Here is a 14,967-nt window from a genome sequence, read left to right as displayed (position 1 = left end):
GCCGCTTCCCCGCTCGCCCGGTGAGTGTGCGTGCGTGTGAGCGCTTGGCGGGGAGATGGAAGAAGCCGCTCCCGCCCTCGGAACCCGCCCGCCGGGAGATGTGCCGAGCTGGTACCGCGCCCCGCTGCCCGTGAAGGCGATCTACAGCCCGAAGCTCCCGAGACCCCGGCAGAACCGCAGCCGGACAAGCCCCGCCCCTCTCGCGTGGACGCCCACTCCCCTAGGGGAGACTCCGCCCCTCAGCCGGCTCGCTCCCAATCCCGCGGAAGCTCCTCGTGGAGACCCCACCCCTCGCGCGCGGGTCCGCCCATTCTCTTCCTCGAAGTCCCGCCCCTCCTCCTGCTTCCTCTCTCGCGTAGGCCCCGCCCCTCTCGCCCACCGCCCGCCGGGTTCTCCTCAGAGGCTCCGCCCTTCAGCGCTCCCGCTCTTTCGCTTGGTCTCTTTCCGAGGGAGCCCCGCCCCCTCCCGCTCACTGGCTCGCCCCGTTCCTCGTGGAGGTCCGCCCCGCCCCCTACTTTCTCCCTTGTGAAAGCCGCCCCCAACCAGCTCCGCCCCTCAGCTGAGGTTCCGCCCCTTGCTCTGAGTCCCGGCTCCTAGTCTCAGCCCCTTTCCTCGCGGAGCCCCGCCCCCACCCCGCTCTTCCCCCCACTCCCTTCCAGAGGCCCCGCCCCCACCCCGCTCTCCCGTCCAGCGGACCCGCCCTCATCCCGCTCCCCTCCTCGGGAGGCCACGCCTCCGGCCGCGCGCCTGGCGGCCCGGCAGCCCCGCCCCCCGGCGCCACAACGTCCTGCGGGGGCGCGCGCGCTCCTAATCCCCCGCCTTCCGGCTCCGGCCGCGTCGCCTGCCCCGCGCGGTGGTGCCGCGCCTCCCGTGTCCACCTCGGTCCGGAGACTGCGTTCGCCCTCGGTGCGATCGGGCCCCCGTGCGGGCGGGCGGGCGGGCAGGGGGGGCGATGCCCGCGGCAGGCGCACCCGCGTCCCCTGCGGCTCGCGGCCGGCGGCGGCGGTGACCCCCCGGCGGCGGGCGTCCGGCGGATCCGGGCGCCGTCCGCGGGAGGAGGAGGTCCCGCGCCGCGGAGCCCGCCCGCGGAGGGAGGCCTGGCTAGCTCGGCCGCTGTCCGACCTAGATTTCCGGAGGTAGGCTGTCCCGAGGCCGGGCGCCGCGTGCGGGTCGCCGTGGGGGAGGCGACCGCTCCCCTCCACGCAGCTGCCCCGCAGGTGCGGGCGACGCCGCGCGCGCGCGCGGCCTCGGCCCTGAGGGGGAAATGTCCGGTGTTTCCCGCAGGTCTCGGAGGCTCCGGTACCTGTCCGGCCCGCGGGACGTCGCGGTGGCGGCGGCGGCGGCGCACGGAGGAGCTGCCCTGGCCCTGATCACCGGACAGCCGGCCGGTCCCTCCACCCCCGCGGGGCCCCCCCGCGCCGTAGCCCCGTGTTCTTGCCTTACCCTAATCATGTGACAGCACCGCCTTGCCCTCCTGTCTTCCGTCCAGTCGAGTCCATTCGGCACAAGTTAGTGTTGCGGTAAGGGCCTGAGTTTCCTGCCTGTCCGCTCGCCCCGCACCCGGCCTGCGGTGACTGCCACATGCCACACCTGTGTCCCCCGGGAGGCGGCCCCCATGCGCCCCCCCACCCCCCCACCCCCGTGTGTGTTCCGTGTGACAAGTTTGTCAGTCCTCTTAAAACTATTCTTTCTTTTTTTCTTGCACATTTCCTCAAATACTCCCAATTCGAGTCTGGGCTGCTTTTTGCACAGAACCCAACAGGAAAGATTAAGTACCATAGGATGATTTTAGAGACCTTGGTAGTGCCACACAGGTTCAGCTTCTAACTTCAGGGAAGACTGCAGTTCATGAAAAGACCCTGTATGTACTAAGTCAGAAGGAAGAGTGGGAGAAGCCAAGGTTATTTGGAGTTTTCTTTTTCTGTGTGGGTACTGGGGCTTGAACCAAGACCCTTGCTCAGTCCCTGATTGTCTTCTCCCTCCAGGCTAGGGCGCTATCACTCGAGTCACAGGTCCATTTCTGTCTTTTGGCTGGTTGATTAAAGAGTCTTACCTTCTTTGCTGGGCTAGCTTTGAATCACCATCCTCAGATCTTAGTTTCCTGAATAACTGGGATTACAGGTATGAAGCACTAGTACCCCGCTATTTGGCACTGTGTGTATAGGAACTTTGTCAGTTTTAGAACACATGTGAAGAGATTTGCATAGATCATGTTTGAACATTGACTATCTCACTAGATCCTTAGGGACTGGAGGAGGGATCTTGATACCCCATTTGTCATCCCTTTGTGTTCAAATCTAAGTTGTTAATTATCTTGTCTTAGTAATTGCCTAAAACTTTAGACACTTAAAATGTTGGGGAAACGTAAGCGTGTAGTGTTGACAATTAAGGACAAGCTTGACATTATTAAGAAACTTGAGGAAGGCATCTCTTTCAAGAAACTTTCCGTGGTGTATGGGATTGGTGAATCCACAGTTCGTGATATCAAAAAGAACAAAGAAAGGATCATAAACTACGCCAACAGTTCGCATCCTACAAGTGGGATATCCAAACGTAAGTCTATGAAGTCATCAACCTATGAGGAGCTTGACAGAGTTATGATAGAGTGGTTTCACCAACAGCAAATGGATGGGGTTCCTGTGTCTGGAACTATTTGTGCAAAACAAGCCAGGTTCTTTTTTGATGCTTTGGGGATGGAAGGTGATTTTAATGCATCATCTGGCTGGCTAACTCGATTTAAGCAGCGCCACGGCATTCCCAAGGCTGCTGGCAAAGGAACAAAGTTAAAAGGGGATGAGACTGCTGCCAGGGAGTTTTGTGGTAACTTTCAGGAATTTGTGGAGAGAGAGAATCTGCTACCCGAACAAATCTATGGTGCTGATCAAACGGGGTTGTTCTGGAAATGCCTCCCTACACGGACACGTGGTTTTGACATGGAGCAAAGTACTTCTGAGTGTAGGTCAAGCAGAGAGAGAATCATTATTATGTGTTGTGCAAATGCCACGGGTCTGCACAAACTTAATCTTTGTGTCGTGGGGAAAGCGAAAAGACCCCGGGCATTCAAAGGAACAGACCTTGCAAACCTTCCTGTCACTTATTTCAGTCAAAAAGGTGCGTGGATCCAGCAGTCTGTGTTCAGACAGTGGTTTGACAAGTGCTTTGTGCCCCAAGTACAGAAGCATTTGAAATCTGTGGGACTTCTAGAAAAAGCAGTGCTTCTTTTAGATTTCCCCCCAGCCCATCCTAATGAGGAACTGTTGAGTTCAGACGATGGTAGAATAATTGTGAAGTATTTGCCACCGAATGTCACGAGTCTCCTTCAGCCTATGAGCCAGGGAGTTTTAGCTACCATCAAAAGATACTACCGAGCAGGACTTCTCCAAAAATACATGGAGGAAGGGATTGATCCAAAAGTGTTTTGGAAGAACTTGACTGTGTTAGATGCAATTTATGAAGTTTCAAGGGCTTGGAACATGATCAAATCAAGCACTATAACCAAAGCATGGAAAAAACTTTTCCCTGGTAATGAAGAACATTCAGGCATGAAGATTGATGAAGGGGCCATTTTAGCAGCTAACTTAGCAACAGTTTTACAGAATACAGAAGACTGTGAACATGTGGATATTGAGAGTATCAATCAGTGGTTTGATTCTCGGAGTAATGACTTGAGCTGCCAGGTCCTTACTCACTGTGATGTTCCTCAGGGCCAAGCCAAGACTACTGAGCAAAGGCTTTCTCATAAAACTCGAAAAGCAGACCTGAATCCAGAGAAGCACATTAGCCATAAAGCTGCACTGGAGTGGACTGAGAACTTGCTGAATTATCTAGAACAACAAGATGACATGCTGCTGTCGGATAAGTTGGTATTACGGAGGCTGCGGACCATAATAAGAAGAAAACAGAAGATCCAAAATAAATGTCATTTGTAGTGCTTTTAAGTGTTGCAGTTGTATTTCCATCTTTGGGACTGTCTGCAGTAGAAATTACCTGGGTTGAAATGCTATGGATCCCAAAGCCCAATGCATTTTATAAATGATTTGAAAGTTAGATGCCATTTTAGATTCCTTAAATTACAGTTCTTGAATGTGGACTCTAGGAATTGAGTGTTGACATGTACCTTGTCTATCTGCTGTTTCTCCTCTGTACTATACTAACTAGATCAGAAGATAACTGAGGTCAGGGAACCTGTGTCTGTTCTGTGCCTGAATTTCAGTGAGTCTAATAAAGGGCCGTGCACACGATAGGCACTCAATAAATCTTATTTAAATGAAATTCTTATGACTCTGAATTTCAGTCTCTAAATTGGCTTATTTTAGAATCAGTTTCCATTTCTGCTACTGAAAATGGAAGAGCTTTGTGAAGATTGTACATTGGAGGGGCAGTAGTGAAAAGCCTTTCTGTAGCATTTCTAGACTAGCAGACCTCAAGCAGCTATTCGAATTTTCCACTTACAATGTCATCTGAAAGTCAGGTCAAAATGGCCCCAGGGAAAGGGTGTCCACTTCCATTGCACCTAGCAGGGAGAGTTCCTGCACCATTGTGGAAAGGATGCCAGCCTTGCACCAGGAGAATAAAGTCCAGTTTCTAAACCACTGTGATTGGAAGAGGTAAGGGTTAAACCTTATTGTCTGTCACATTGAGTTTTCACAGGTGCTTAGGTTTTCTTCTTTAGTGCTGTGTTCAACATTAACATGTGGAGGCTTGCATAGTGGGTCACCATTGAACTTGGGGGAGCAGCATGTGAGCAGGGGACCTACTCTAGGCAGATCATGAGAGGCGCCAGAAGATCCAAGGGTGCTGTGTGACCATGGCAAGCTACCAAGGCTCCGTTTGTGAAACAGGAATAATTCCTACCCGAGGGCATGTGAGGAATTAATGACTTCATGCACAAATCTTAAGTAATAGGGATGGGATCTTGGTACAGAATCACTCTGTGAGTGCTAGCTCCTGGCACTGGTACTGCATGAGGAAACTACTTCCTCAGGAATTGAGATAGAGAAATAGAAATAATTTGTTTCAGCTAAAATGGAATACTTTTTTTTCAGTGAAAACTGAAAAGTCGAGTTTATAAACTTTGTTGATCATCTGATGGAGCAATGAGTTGTGCAGGCATGTATAAAACATGGTTAATGATAAGAGGAAAGAAAATGGGAATGGAATAATAATTTCATTGCTGCAGGCTGTTAGTACATTGCTAATAGACTAGTTAGCTTTGTTCATAGAAAAAATGCTATATGAGTATTGGCATAGCCCATTGAAACAATATGATTCCATCAAAGTAGATAATAGGACACTTGGGATGTTTTTGCCAAACTACAGTAACACAATTAGAGCAAAAGAAATGTCACAGACTGGTTGTATACTAATTAGGCCCAGCCATTGGTAGCTGAGCCTAAACCATTGTGGGCTTGATGTGTCACAGTTCTTTCTTTCATGAGGCTACCATGAACTTAGAATTCTGACTTTCAGTGTGAGGGTTTGGGATCTGAATGTCTTCTACAAAACTAGGGATTCATTTTCTTTGGGAGAAGTCATACATCATTAACACACCTTCCTCAAACTACAGTTTCATCTGCTAGACAGACTTGTGGAGATGTGAGTGCACAGGTAAGTCTTGAGGCCCATTGATTTTTCTCTTAGAGACCAAGAAAGGCTGAAGCCTGTCTTTGAATCCTTTTTTGTATTTTTCAGTGTTTTTTTTAACTAATGAAAGCTACTCAGACTTCTTCAATTGGGACATTAAAATGGTTTAATCTTGTCTTATTCATAGACACTAAAACAGTGTGTCCTAATTCCATAATTCATTGCAGTACCAACACATCCAACTTCCAGAAATGAATAAACCTGGAAAAACAATACTGTGTGAAGTAGGCCAGGCCCAGAAAGACAAAGGGCACATGTTTTCTTTCACATGTGGATGTTACACCTAAAATATAAAAATATGTAATCGCACGCAAGGCCATGTGCATATAGTTGTATATGTGTGTATATATTCATATATGTATGTATATATGAATATATACACACACATCCATATACACATATGACCAAAATCAATGAAGTATATGCAGGAGTGAGTCCATGGTGTAAACCTTTGAACGGTGAACAGTTTTGGGAAGCTGAAATGTCTTGACTAGTTTGGTGGGAGTTAAAGGAAGGGAGAAGGACAAATGGAGAGAAGAAAAGTGGGCAGATGCAGTTACTCAGAGTACATGCATGAAAATGTAACTAGGAGACGAGGCGATAGGGAAGGAAAGAGATGGGATGTACAGGCAAAGGATGCACAGGGAGGCTGATTAAGGTACTTTGTCCATAATAGGTGCTAACTGAAATTACTTTGTGCAACTACTTCAAAATAATAGTAAAAAAACTTCCCTTTTAGATAATGTATTACATTGGATGGTCTAGAAAGACATAGTTATTTTGGTAAACAGGAATAGGTACACTTTATTTTGCCCACTTTAAAGAAAATGTACAAATTTGACTCTTCCTGAAAGTGCATATTTTTTAGGAGACTTGAAAGATAAAACCTAGGCAAATCAAAAATGCTTGGCTCTTAACAGCTTTTCATTGTAAATTGAATTGTGGGAATATTTACTGTTGTATAATTCAATCTCACAGTAATGCAGTGGTTGATTGGAAAAGTTTGGATGCTTGAGAAATACAATCAAATGGGCTGGGCCCAGATTGGTAAGGACAATCAATTCAAGTAGAATTAGAGGATTGTAATAGTTATTGTCCTGAAGACTATAATGACTATTGTTTTGTAATTCCTCTTGCTTTCAGTCTACTTCAGGCTCAGCTGTGCAGTCTGCTGAATGTTCAACCTACACCCCATTCCTTATGTGTTTGGGGTTTTATGGAGAGTCCATCTTATAGATAGGACTGGTTAAATCATTGGCCATTGGTCAATAGCTCAGTCTCCAGCCCCTGCCTCCTCCCTGGAGGTTGGGAAGTTGGGCTGAAAGTTCTAAGTTTCTAATCACCAAGGCTTAGTCTTTCATGAGCAGGTAAACCCCTACTTCCTGTGATTGCAAAGACTTCCTCTTTTGGTACTAGTGAGAGAAGTCAGTTCCACTTCTGATCCTTAGCTCTCCAAACTTGATTCCTCTTTCTGCATCAGTGGATCTGTCAACTATTTCAAAGAGGATGAAGAGTATTTCCCCTTCATTCCAGTTAATTCACCCAATCCTGGGTTGAGAAATGCAGTGGTTGCTGCAGTCACCACATCAGAGCAGGGACTCCTTCAAGGAAGTAGATGTGCCGTGATCTGGCTCTCCCAGATCTGACTACTAGCTTGTTCTCATCACAGATCCTGTTCGAAACTCTGAAAATAGATTTGGTTCTAAAACATCTTGTTTAGTTTAGAATGTTCTTGTTAGCCAATAGGAATTCTCCCTCACGGTCCTTCTGCTGCTGTTTTAACCTTCCCCTCTTCTGTGTTTCCAGTTTTTTTCTTCTGTTATCTTTTATTGGGTCCTTTGTTCCTTTTAGCCGATACTTAGTTAAAGACCTACAGTCTATCCCAACAAATTTGAACTTGAAAACAGAAATTCTGTATCCAACCACTGATCACACACATAAGCACATTAAATACTGAGTATCTGAAAGGAACAGTACCATATTAAGTGCAATGTACACGATTAAGGTAAAAGTTTTATCTTCAAGGATTTTACAAAAAGGAATGGAAGACAAGCCTCTGCACAAATAATTACAATGAAAAGCTACAAAACATTATTTAATAAAAGTCAGAGATGGGAGAAAAAAAATCTAGAAAGATATCACAGAAATCAGGGGGGAAAATGCCCTTCAAGGAAAACAAAAATTGGATACACAAGCAGGAACAAACCTGAAATGAGTCAGTTGTGTTTGGCAATAAAAAGTCACTGAGTCCCCAGGATGGGTTAGATTCCCCACATGGCTGAGAATAATTCAAAATACTAGATAAAATCTAAGGAAACCCTATCTTTTCAATGCATTTCCCCCAAACTGCGCAGATAAAAAGAATGACAAGGGAGCTTACTTGCTGCTTATATAAACACAGAAGCAGACCCTGTGCTGTCTGTTGCCCGCACAGGAGGCTGGGAGATTCCCTTTCCATAAATGGAATTTGTGAAAAAAAATTCAGCAAGCTTTCGCATATACTTGGGATATTTGCACATCTCGGCCATTTCTTTCAATAAAACTTTGTCTGCATTTAAAACAACCATCAAATCAAATGAGAACCATGGCTTTTGCATGGAAGGTACCTACTGGATTCTGGCATGGTCAGATTCTAGTTTGCTGTTTGAGGAGGAACAGGATCTCAGGTGAGTCCTTATAGAAAATCCTCAAAGTTGGGAGCTTGGAAGACAGACTGTAGGTGAAAGGGAATTGGAAGGAATTCCCAGCAGTCCAGGAGGGCTGATAAGAAACCATTCTTGTCTTGGTCTTGTCTTCCATGGGGAGAAATCAAAACATCTTTCTTGGGACACCTGCCCCTCACATGGACTTGCCACGTGATTTTAGTCTCTGCGTTGTCCCAGATGATCCAGCTGAAGGCTGCCTTCTAAGCAGTTGTGCTTGCAGGAGGCTGTTAGGAGTAAACACAAATCTTCACTGAAGGAACACAACTTCAACACGGGCCTCCAGGAATTTCCATGGACAAGTCCCAAAGAACCAGAGTGCACAGACGCAGCAGAAGGCAGCGTCTCACCCTCTTCAGTGAATGTGAAAACAGCCAAGTTCAAGTGAAGAGCCACTTGGCGATATGAGCAAGGGGTAAGAGACTTGGAAAACAAACCATCACGATCATGCACGTTTTGTATATTATTCATTGTATTTTATTGGAAAATAAGGTTTTATGCTTGGAGGACATCTTGAATCTATCTTAGGTAAGATGAAACATAGGATAGTGAATGGTACTGCGGCCTTTGTCAGGGCAGCCTCCTAGAGCGTAGGGTCAGTCAGTCAAAGGTCATGCTTTTCACCAGGTGCTGGAGACAGATCTGAGGTTCATGGTTCAAAGCCAGCCCAGGCAGGAAAGTCCATAAGACTTTATCTTCAATAAATTACCAAAAAAGCTGGAAATGGAACGGTGGCTCAAGTGGTAGACTGCTAGCCTTGAGCCAGAGTTGCTCAGGGATAGCACCCAGGCCAGGCAAAAACAAAATCAAAAAAGGTCATTCTTTTCTATGTGAGCATAATCTGCAATTTGTCAATATTAAGTATGGACTAGAGGGTGTAATTTAGTGGGGGAGCACCTGCTGGGCAAGCATGAGGCTTGGCGTCAGTCTCTGCGATGAATAATAATAGTAATAATAATAATATATATCAATACCAGAAAGCGGGAATGCTCAGTAGAAGATGATGGAAACAGAAGAATGTTAGGTGCAGGCTACATCTAGAAGCTTTTGGTGGTGACAAGAGACCCAGTGATTTGGAAAAACTAGGAATTCATTCTTTCATCATTGTGGCGTTGGACTCCTGGATACCAATTCTGTTTTTCTCTCTGACTAAAAGGAAACAGATGGAGAGGAAGGATGATAATGGAGCGAAAGAGAGCAGGAATCAGAACAAGGTTGGGGTTGAAGAAGAGAGAGGTTACACCCACTGCCTATACTAAGCTGCCCATCTCTATATGGGACATTTATAGCAATCAAAAGATAAAATGAGCTGGGCGCTGGTGGCTCATCTTCTAATCCTAGCTGCTTAGGAGGCTGAGATCTGAGAATCACAGTTCAAAGCCAACCCGGGCAGGGAAGACTGAGATTCTTATCTTCAATAAACCACCAGAAAACCGGAAGTGGTGCTGTGGCTCAAGTGGTAGAGTGCTCACCTTGAGCTGAAGAGCTGAGGGACAGTGTCCAGGCCCAATGACTGACAAATAAATAAAATGAGTAAAATGATGAGGAACATGTGATGTATATTTCAGAGTTAACATTGTACTATCATCTAATTTTTTTCCACTGAATCATAAATTAGATTTAAAAAAAATTTAAAAAATGCTGCTGGGCTCCAGTGGCTCATGACTGCAATCCTAGCTGAGATCTGAGGATCATGGTTCAAAGCCAGCCTAGGCAGAAAAGTTCATGAGACTCTTATCTCCGGTTAACCACCAGAAAACCAGAAGTAGAGCTGTGGTTCAAAGTGGTAAAGCACTAGCCTTGAGTGAAAAAGCTCAAGGACAGTGCCCAGGCCCTGGAAATTCAAGCTGCATGACCTACAAAACCAAAAACCAAAAAACAGTAACAAGTAGGATCTGAACCTAACCAAGAATGACAAAATTCCATTCTTCCAACCTTAAAAACGTTGCCATCTCTTAAAAGGAAATGGTCTAAAGTAGGACATTGAACTGTCATCTTGAGTTACTTTTCTTTCTTTTTCAGTAAACATTGTTTAGGCCTCTGTCCCTTCCTTCCTTAGAAAAATGTGATGATGAGGTTGATGACCTGCACTCATTCTAGTTCCTAAAATAACAACTAAGAGTGCCTATTGCAAGCTTTTCCTTTCTGCCATTGGTGGTAAAGGAGTTAAGGACGGGTCTCTCGGGCGGCTGAATTGGGATGTCTGTTTTTTATTGTCATCATATGAAGAACTAGAACCTCTGAAAGGACCATTTATCCTGTATTTGCCTACTCACAGAAAGCCATAAAGGTTCCTTACATACCAAGACTGGGAACCAGCCCTGACCACCAGTGACAGGTAATTGGGGCCATAACAAACCCACATTAACAAACTCAAGTATTCTTTTTCTTCCAGTAGAAAAATACACCTCCCCTCCACCAATCTCTCTTACATACCTGGAATTTATTACATTAGTTCACACATGCATTTGTCATTATTGCTTCACTAACATATTAGTGTCTAAAGAAGTATTTCAGTGTCACACTTTGGTTATTTCCTTGAACTTTATTCTTGTGATAATTTTCCCCTGTCTGTGTAGTAAAATTAATACAGCTCCTGTGGTTTGCTGATGCATTATGTACAAAAGAGTCATGAAGCCATCTATAGACTTAATTATAGGAAATAGTATCACTAATGCATTTGGGATTCTTGGTCCAATTTGGGATTTACCCTTTATGTTAGCTAAAAAAATTAATGTGGTAGACATCAGTACCAAGGTTTTTAATGTCTTAGTGTATGTAGATAGGTGTGTGTGTACAATATATATATATATATATATATATATATATGTAGTATATATAGTATATATGTGTATACACACACATACACATATATCTGTATATATGTGTATGTATACACATACATGCATATGTGTATATGTGTATACATTCACATATATAGTTTATAATGGCCAAATTGGAAGCTATTTTGGGGGAAGGAGGGCACTGTGGTTTGAACTCAGCGCCTTGTGCTTGCTTAGGCAGGTCAGGTGCTCTTCCACTGAACTGTTCTTCCAGTATGATTTTTTTTTTTTTTGCACTGGTTATTTTTAAAATAGGGTCCTGCGTTCTGCCTGATACATTCATACATATCTGAATCTTAATTTATTTTAGGCTTCTTGTAGCTGGGACAATTAGTAAATACTACCATGCCCAGTTTCTTCGGTTGAGATGGAGTAATGTGGACTTTTCTGCCTAGGCTGGCCTTGAACTTCAGTCCTCCTGATACGAGCCTCCCACATAGCTAGGATTACAGGTACCAGCCACCACACCCAACCCAACTGGAGATTTTAAGCTCAGCCATAGCTTAGCCGGATCCTACCTTACATCTTCAGATTACTTAAATTAGCCTGTAGTTGGGCAAAACCTTTAACACTGAGTTGAATGTCTCATGGGATTCATTAAATAATGTATTAAAAGTATAAACTGGAAGGACTTCATAGGTACTTAGTGTTAACATGGTTGATGAACATTACTCTGGTTAGTGTACATTGTAGTTCTTACTGAATAAATACAGCTTCCGAGCCATCACAAAGCCAGAAATTATGGTGAACCATTGTAACTTGGGGCCATCTGTGTTTTGTTACTGTGCCTCTAAAAAACTAACAGTTTTCATAGACCTGTCCACTTTCTGATACTCTTCTTCACCTCTAACTACAGAGGAGGCTCAAATGAATCAGTCCATTTCTTCTTCCTTGAGAATTATATGCTCAGGATTTGAAGTTCCTAATTTGTAGGTAAAAGGAAATGAAGTTAATTTTTGATCAGTGAGTGAGAAACTGGCTGGTAAATGAATTACCAATGTCAACCATGTGGTTGGTCCTGGATTTTGTCTATCTTGTTTGTTTGTGTACTGGGGCTTAAACTCAGGGTCTCGGTGTTGCCCCTGAGCCTTTTCAGTTCAAGGTTGGCCTTTTGTTACTTAAGCCAAAGCTCTACTTTTCTCTCTCTCTTTTTTTTTTTTTTTGCTGGCTAACTGGAGATGAAGCATCTTACAGACTTTTCAGTCTGGGCTGGCTTTGAATGGTGGTCTTCAGATGTCAACCTCCTGAGCAGCTAGGATTACAGGCCTGAGCCACCAGCACCTGACGTGGAGTTTCAGAATTTTATCTCTGTGTATATGCTTTTCAATGATTGTTAATACCCTAAAAAAAATAAAGACCATGCTCTCCTCCAAAACAATCTATGTCTTTAATTCCTACAGAGCCCATGGACATGGTTGATTGAGAATTCTAGACAGCACCAGGAGTTCAGCTGTATTATTTCTCAGAAGAGGAAACTGAGGTCAAGAGAGATGACATCAGGACGCCTTGCTCTCCTGATGCACAGGCTGAAGATGGCGCTGGTGAAGGCCTGCCTGCCCCTCAGGACGAGGGACCGAGACATATTCTAAATCACACCTGAAAGATCAGTCTCGATGGATCGTTTCTATATCCTCAGAGCCTGCAGCAAGCACAGGAGCCTTCAGAAGATCACTGATAACGTGCAGTTTCTTTGGGGAGAATGCTTGCTTAGTAGGAAAGTGGAAGGCGGGGGAGGCAGGCAGGCTTCCCTGCTAAGGCCACATGTCCAGTGGACCCGTGGACCCGGCCTTCCTCTGGCCTTCGTCGTCCTTCTGGGGGCGGGGTGTTAAGTCACGAGGGGTGTTTCTAAATCAGGCATAAGCAGAGGTCAGTCCTGAGTTTCAGAAGGACAAGGACGTTTTTATTACATCCTGGAATCCTACGATAGCCCACTTCGGAAGGGCAGAGTGCGAGGGTCATGAGAAAGGCCAACACACCAAAATAAAGCCGACTCAAAATAACCAGCAAGATGTTTTTCAAAGATAAAAGGCATAAATATCCGCAATAAGTGGCTGGTAGGAGTCTGTTAGCCTAGCATCGCTTGCAGAGTTAACATAGTGGTTAATAGTTTAATTAAAAATCCATTTAGGGATTTCCATCTCCAAATAATACTTGCTTCAAGTCATAATGTTAAATTTATGAAGAGGAAAATGTTTTTCAAAGGGTCCAAAGTCCCAGACAGAGGGAGCTAACTTTTGAGATTTATTGTAAAATGTATTTACTAATGCAATGTAATGCGCTAAGAGAGTGGATTTAAAGTGTTAATACCATAAAAAGGGGATACAAGCTATTTGGGGGTGATGGATAGCTTTGGTTTATTCATTCAAATGCAATACATGTATTAAAATATCAAAATATTACATTGTGTTCTAGAACTATGTACCAGTCTTATTTGCCCACTTAAAACACTTACTCTCTTCTACAAATCATGATAAACACTTCACAACGTGGTCTTTATTTATTTGTGACAGTACCAGGGTTTGAACCCAGAGTCTTGAACTTGCTAGGCAAAAGCATGCTATTACTTGAGCCATGGCGCTAACCTATTTTACATTCATTATGTTTGAGTTTCTGTCAGGTCGGCCATGATCCTTGATCTACACTTCTCATGTGGCTGGCATGTCAGTCTTGTACCACTACTACATGCTGGGCTTTCGTATCGGCTGACTTAAGGGACTCAGTAGTTTTTGCTTGGGCTGGGCCTGCCCCTCAATTCACCTGATCTTAGCAGCTGGGCCTACAGGGGTGAGCCACAATGTTGTCTTCGTAATGCCACAAAACTAGAAGAAATTACAATTTACACCCTGATTATTGTACATCAAATGAAAATAAAGCTTAGAGAGTTTACTAACCTGCCTAATGTTTGCTAGCAAATTGTTAGCCCAAGATTTAGAGTTGATACGCGTCACTTTGGTGAGAGTTGCCATTCCTAATATCATCATGGGGCTGATGGAATTCTGGCTGGACGCTGTGGGCTAAGCCTCTGGCTCACTTTTATCTGGGACCCTAGGGATTTGATCCGCTCATTTCTATTCTTCCAGCGGGCCCCCCAGGGCTTGTGCCCTAGAACTGCTCTGCTAGAATTTTGGGGTTTGATTTCATTTCCTATCCATTCCTCCTTTGCCTATTTCTGGCTAAACAACAACAAAACACACTCCAGATTTTCAATGAGGCTCTCTCTAACAACGTCCAGCTATAGTATAATACTTATTGTGCAGGTCTTCTGCGTCTGTGGCTTGTAATCCTGTCTACTCAGGAGGCTGAGATCTGAGGATCATGGTTCAAAGCCAGCCCAGCCAGAAAAGGCTGTGGAACAATATTAATTATTTCCTTTTCGCACACGAGCCAAATCAAGCCCATCATGATCTTAATCACAGAAAATCCTAGTGTTAGGTCATCAACCTAGAGGATCAGAAATGGTCGAGAGCATTCGAATTGTTAGATTCTCAGGCTTCATCTGTCTATCTAGTACCATAGAAAAGGATAGTGGGTCATTTCCACCCCCCCCCCCCCCCAAAGACAATACATTTAAAGAAAATAATCCACCAAAGTTTGATAAAACTTATCACATGCTAGACCAGCAATGGTGAGAAAAGTGGGATTTCTGACAACGAGAGCTGTCCAGTCTTATGGATGAGCAGGTATCTCGAGCACCCAGCACCTGCTCCTCACTGGCTGATGTGAAGCAGCAGCCGCCAGACCGGCCCCGCCCACCCCAGGATCCTTCCTCAGCCACTGCA

The 14,967-nt window shown here is 44.9% G+C and overlaps 1 protein-coding gene and 1 long non-coding RNA gene across 2 annotated transcripts; both read left to right on the top strand.

Moving 5' to 3' along the window:
- Positions 1 to 815: 815 nt before the first annotated feature.
- Tigd2 (tigger transposable element derived 2) lies at positions 816 to 4,272 on the top strand. Its single transcript, XM_042701811.1, has 2 exons — positions 816 to 906; positions 1,285 to 4,272. The coding sequence occupies exon 2, from the start codon at positions 2,352 to 2,354 to the stop codon at positions 3,927 to 3,929; it is 1,578 nt and encodes a 525-aa protein (XP_042557745.1). The 5' UTR covers positions 816 to 906; positions 1,285 to 2,351; the 3' UTR covers positions 3,930 to 4,272.
- A 4,188-nt stretch (positions 4,273 to 8,460) lies between these two features.
- LOC122127200 lies at positions 8,461 to 13,587 on the top strand. The gene is made up of 2 exons (XR_006151094.1): positions 8,461 to 8,760; positions 12,589 to 13,587. It is a non-coding gene; the product is annotated as an uncharacterized LOC122127200 (long non-coding RNA).
- The last annotated feature ends 1,380 nt before the right edge of the window (positions 13,588 to 14,967 follow it).

The sequence above is a fragment of the Dipodomys spectabilis genome, unplaced genomic scaffold (genome assembly GCF_019054845.1).
Source record: "Dipodomys spectabilis isolate Male_0828 unplaced genomic scaffold, ASM1905484v1 ptg000297l, whole genome shotgun sequence".
NCBI classification, from domain to species: domain Eukaryota; kingdom Metazoa; phylum Chordata; class Mammalia; order Rodentia; family Heteromyidae; genus Dipodomys; species Dipodomys spectabilis.
This window is presented reverse-complemented; position numbering and strand designations above follow the sequence as displayed.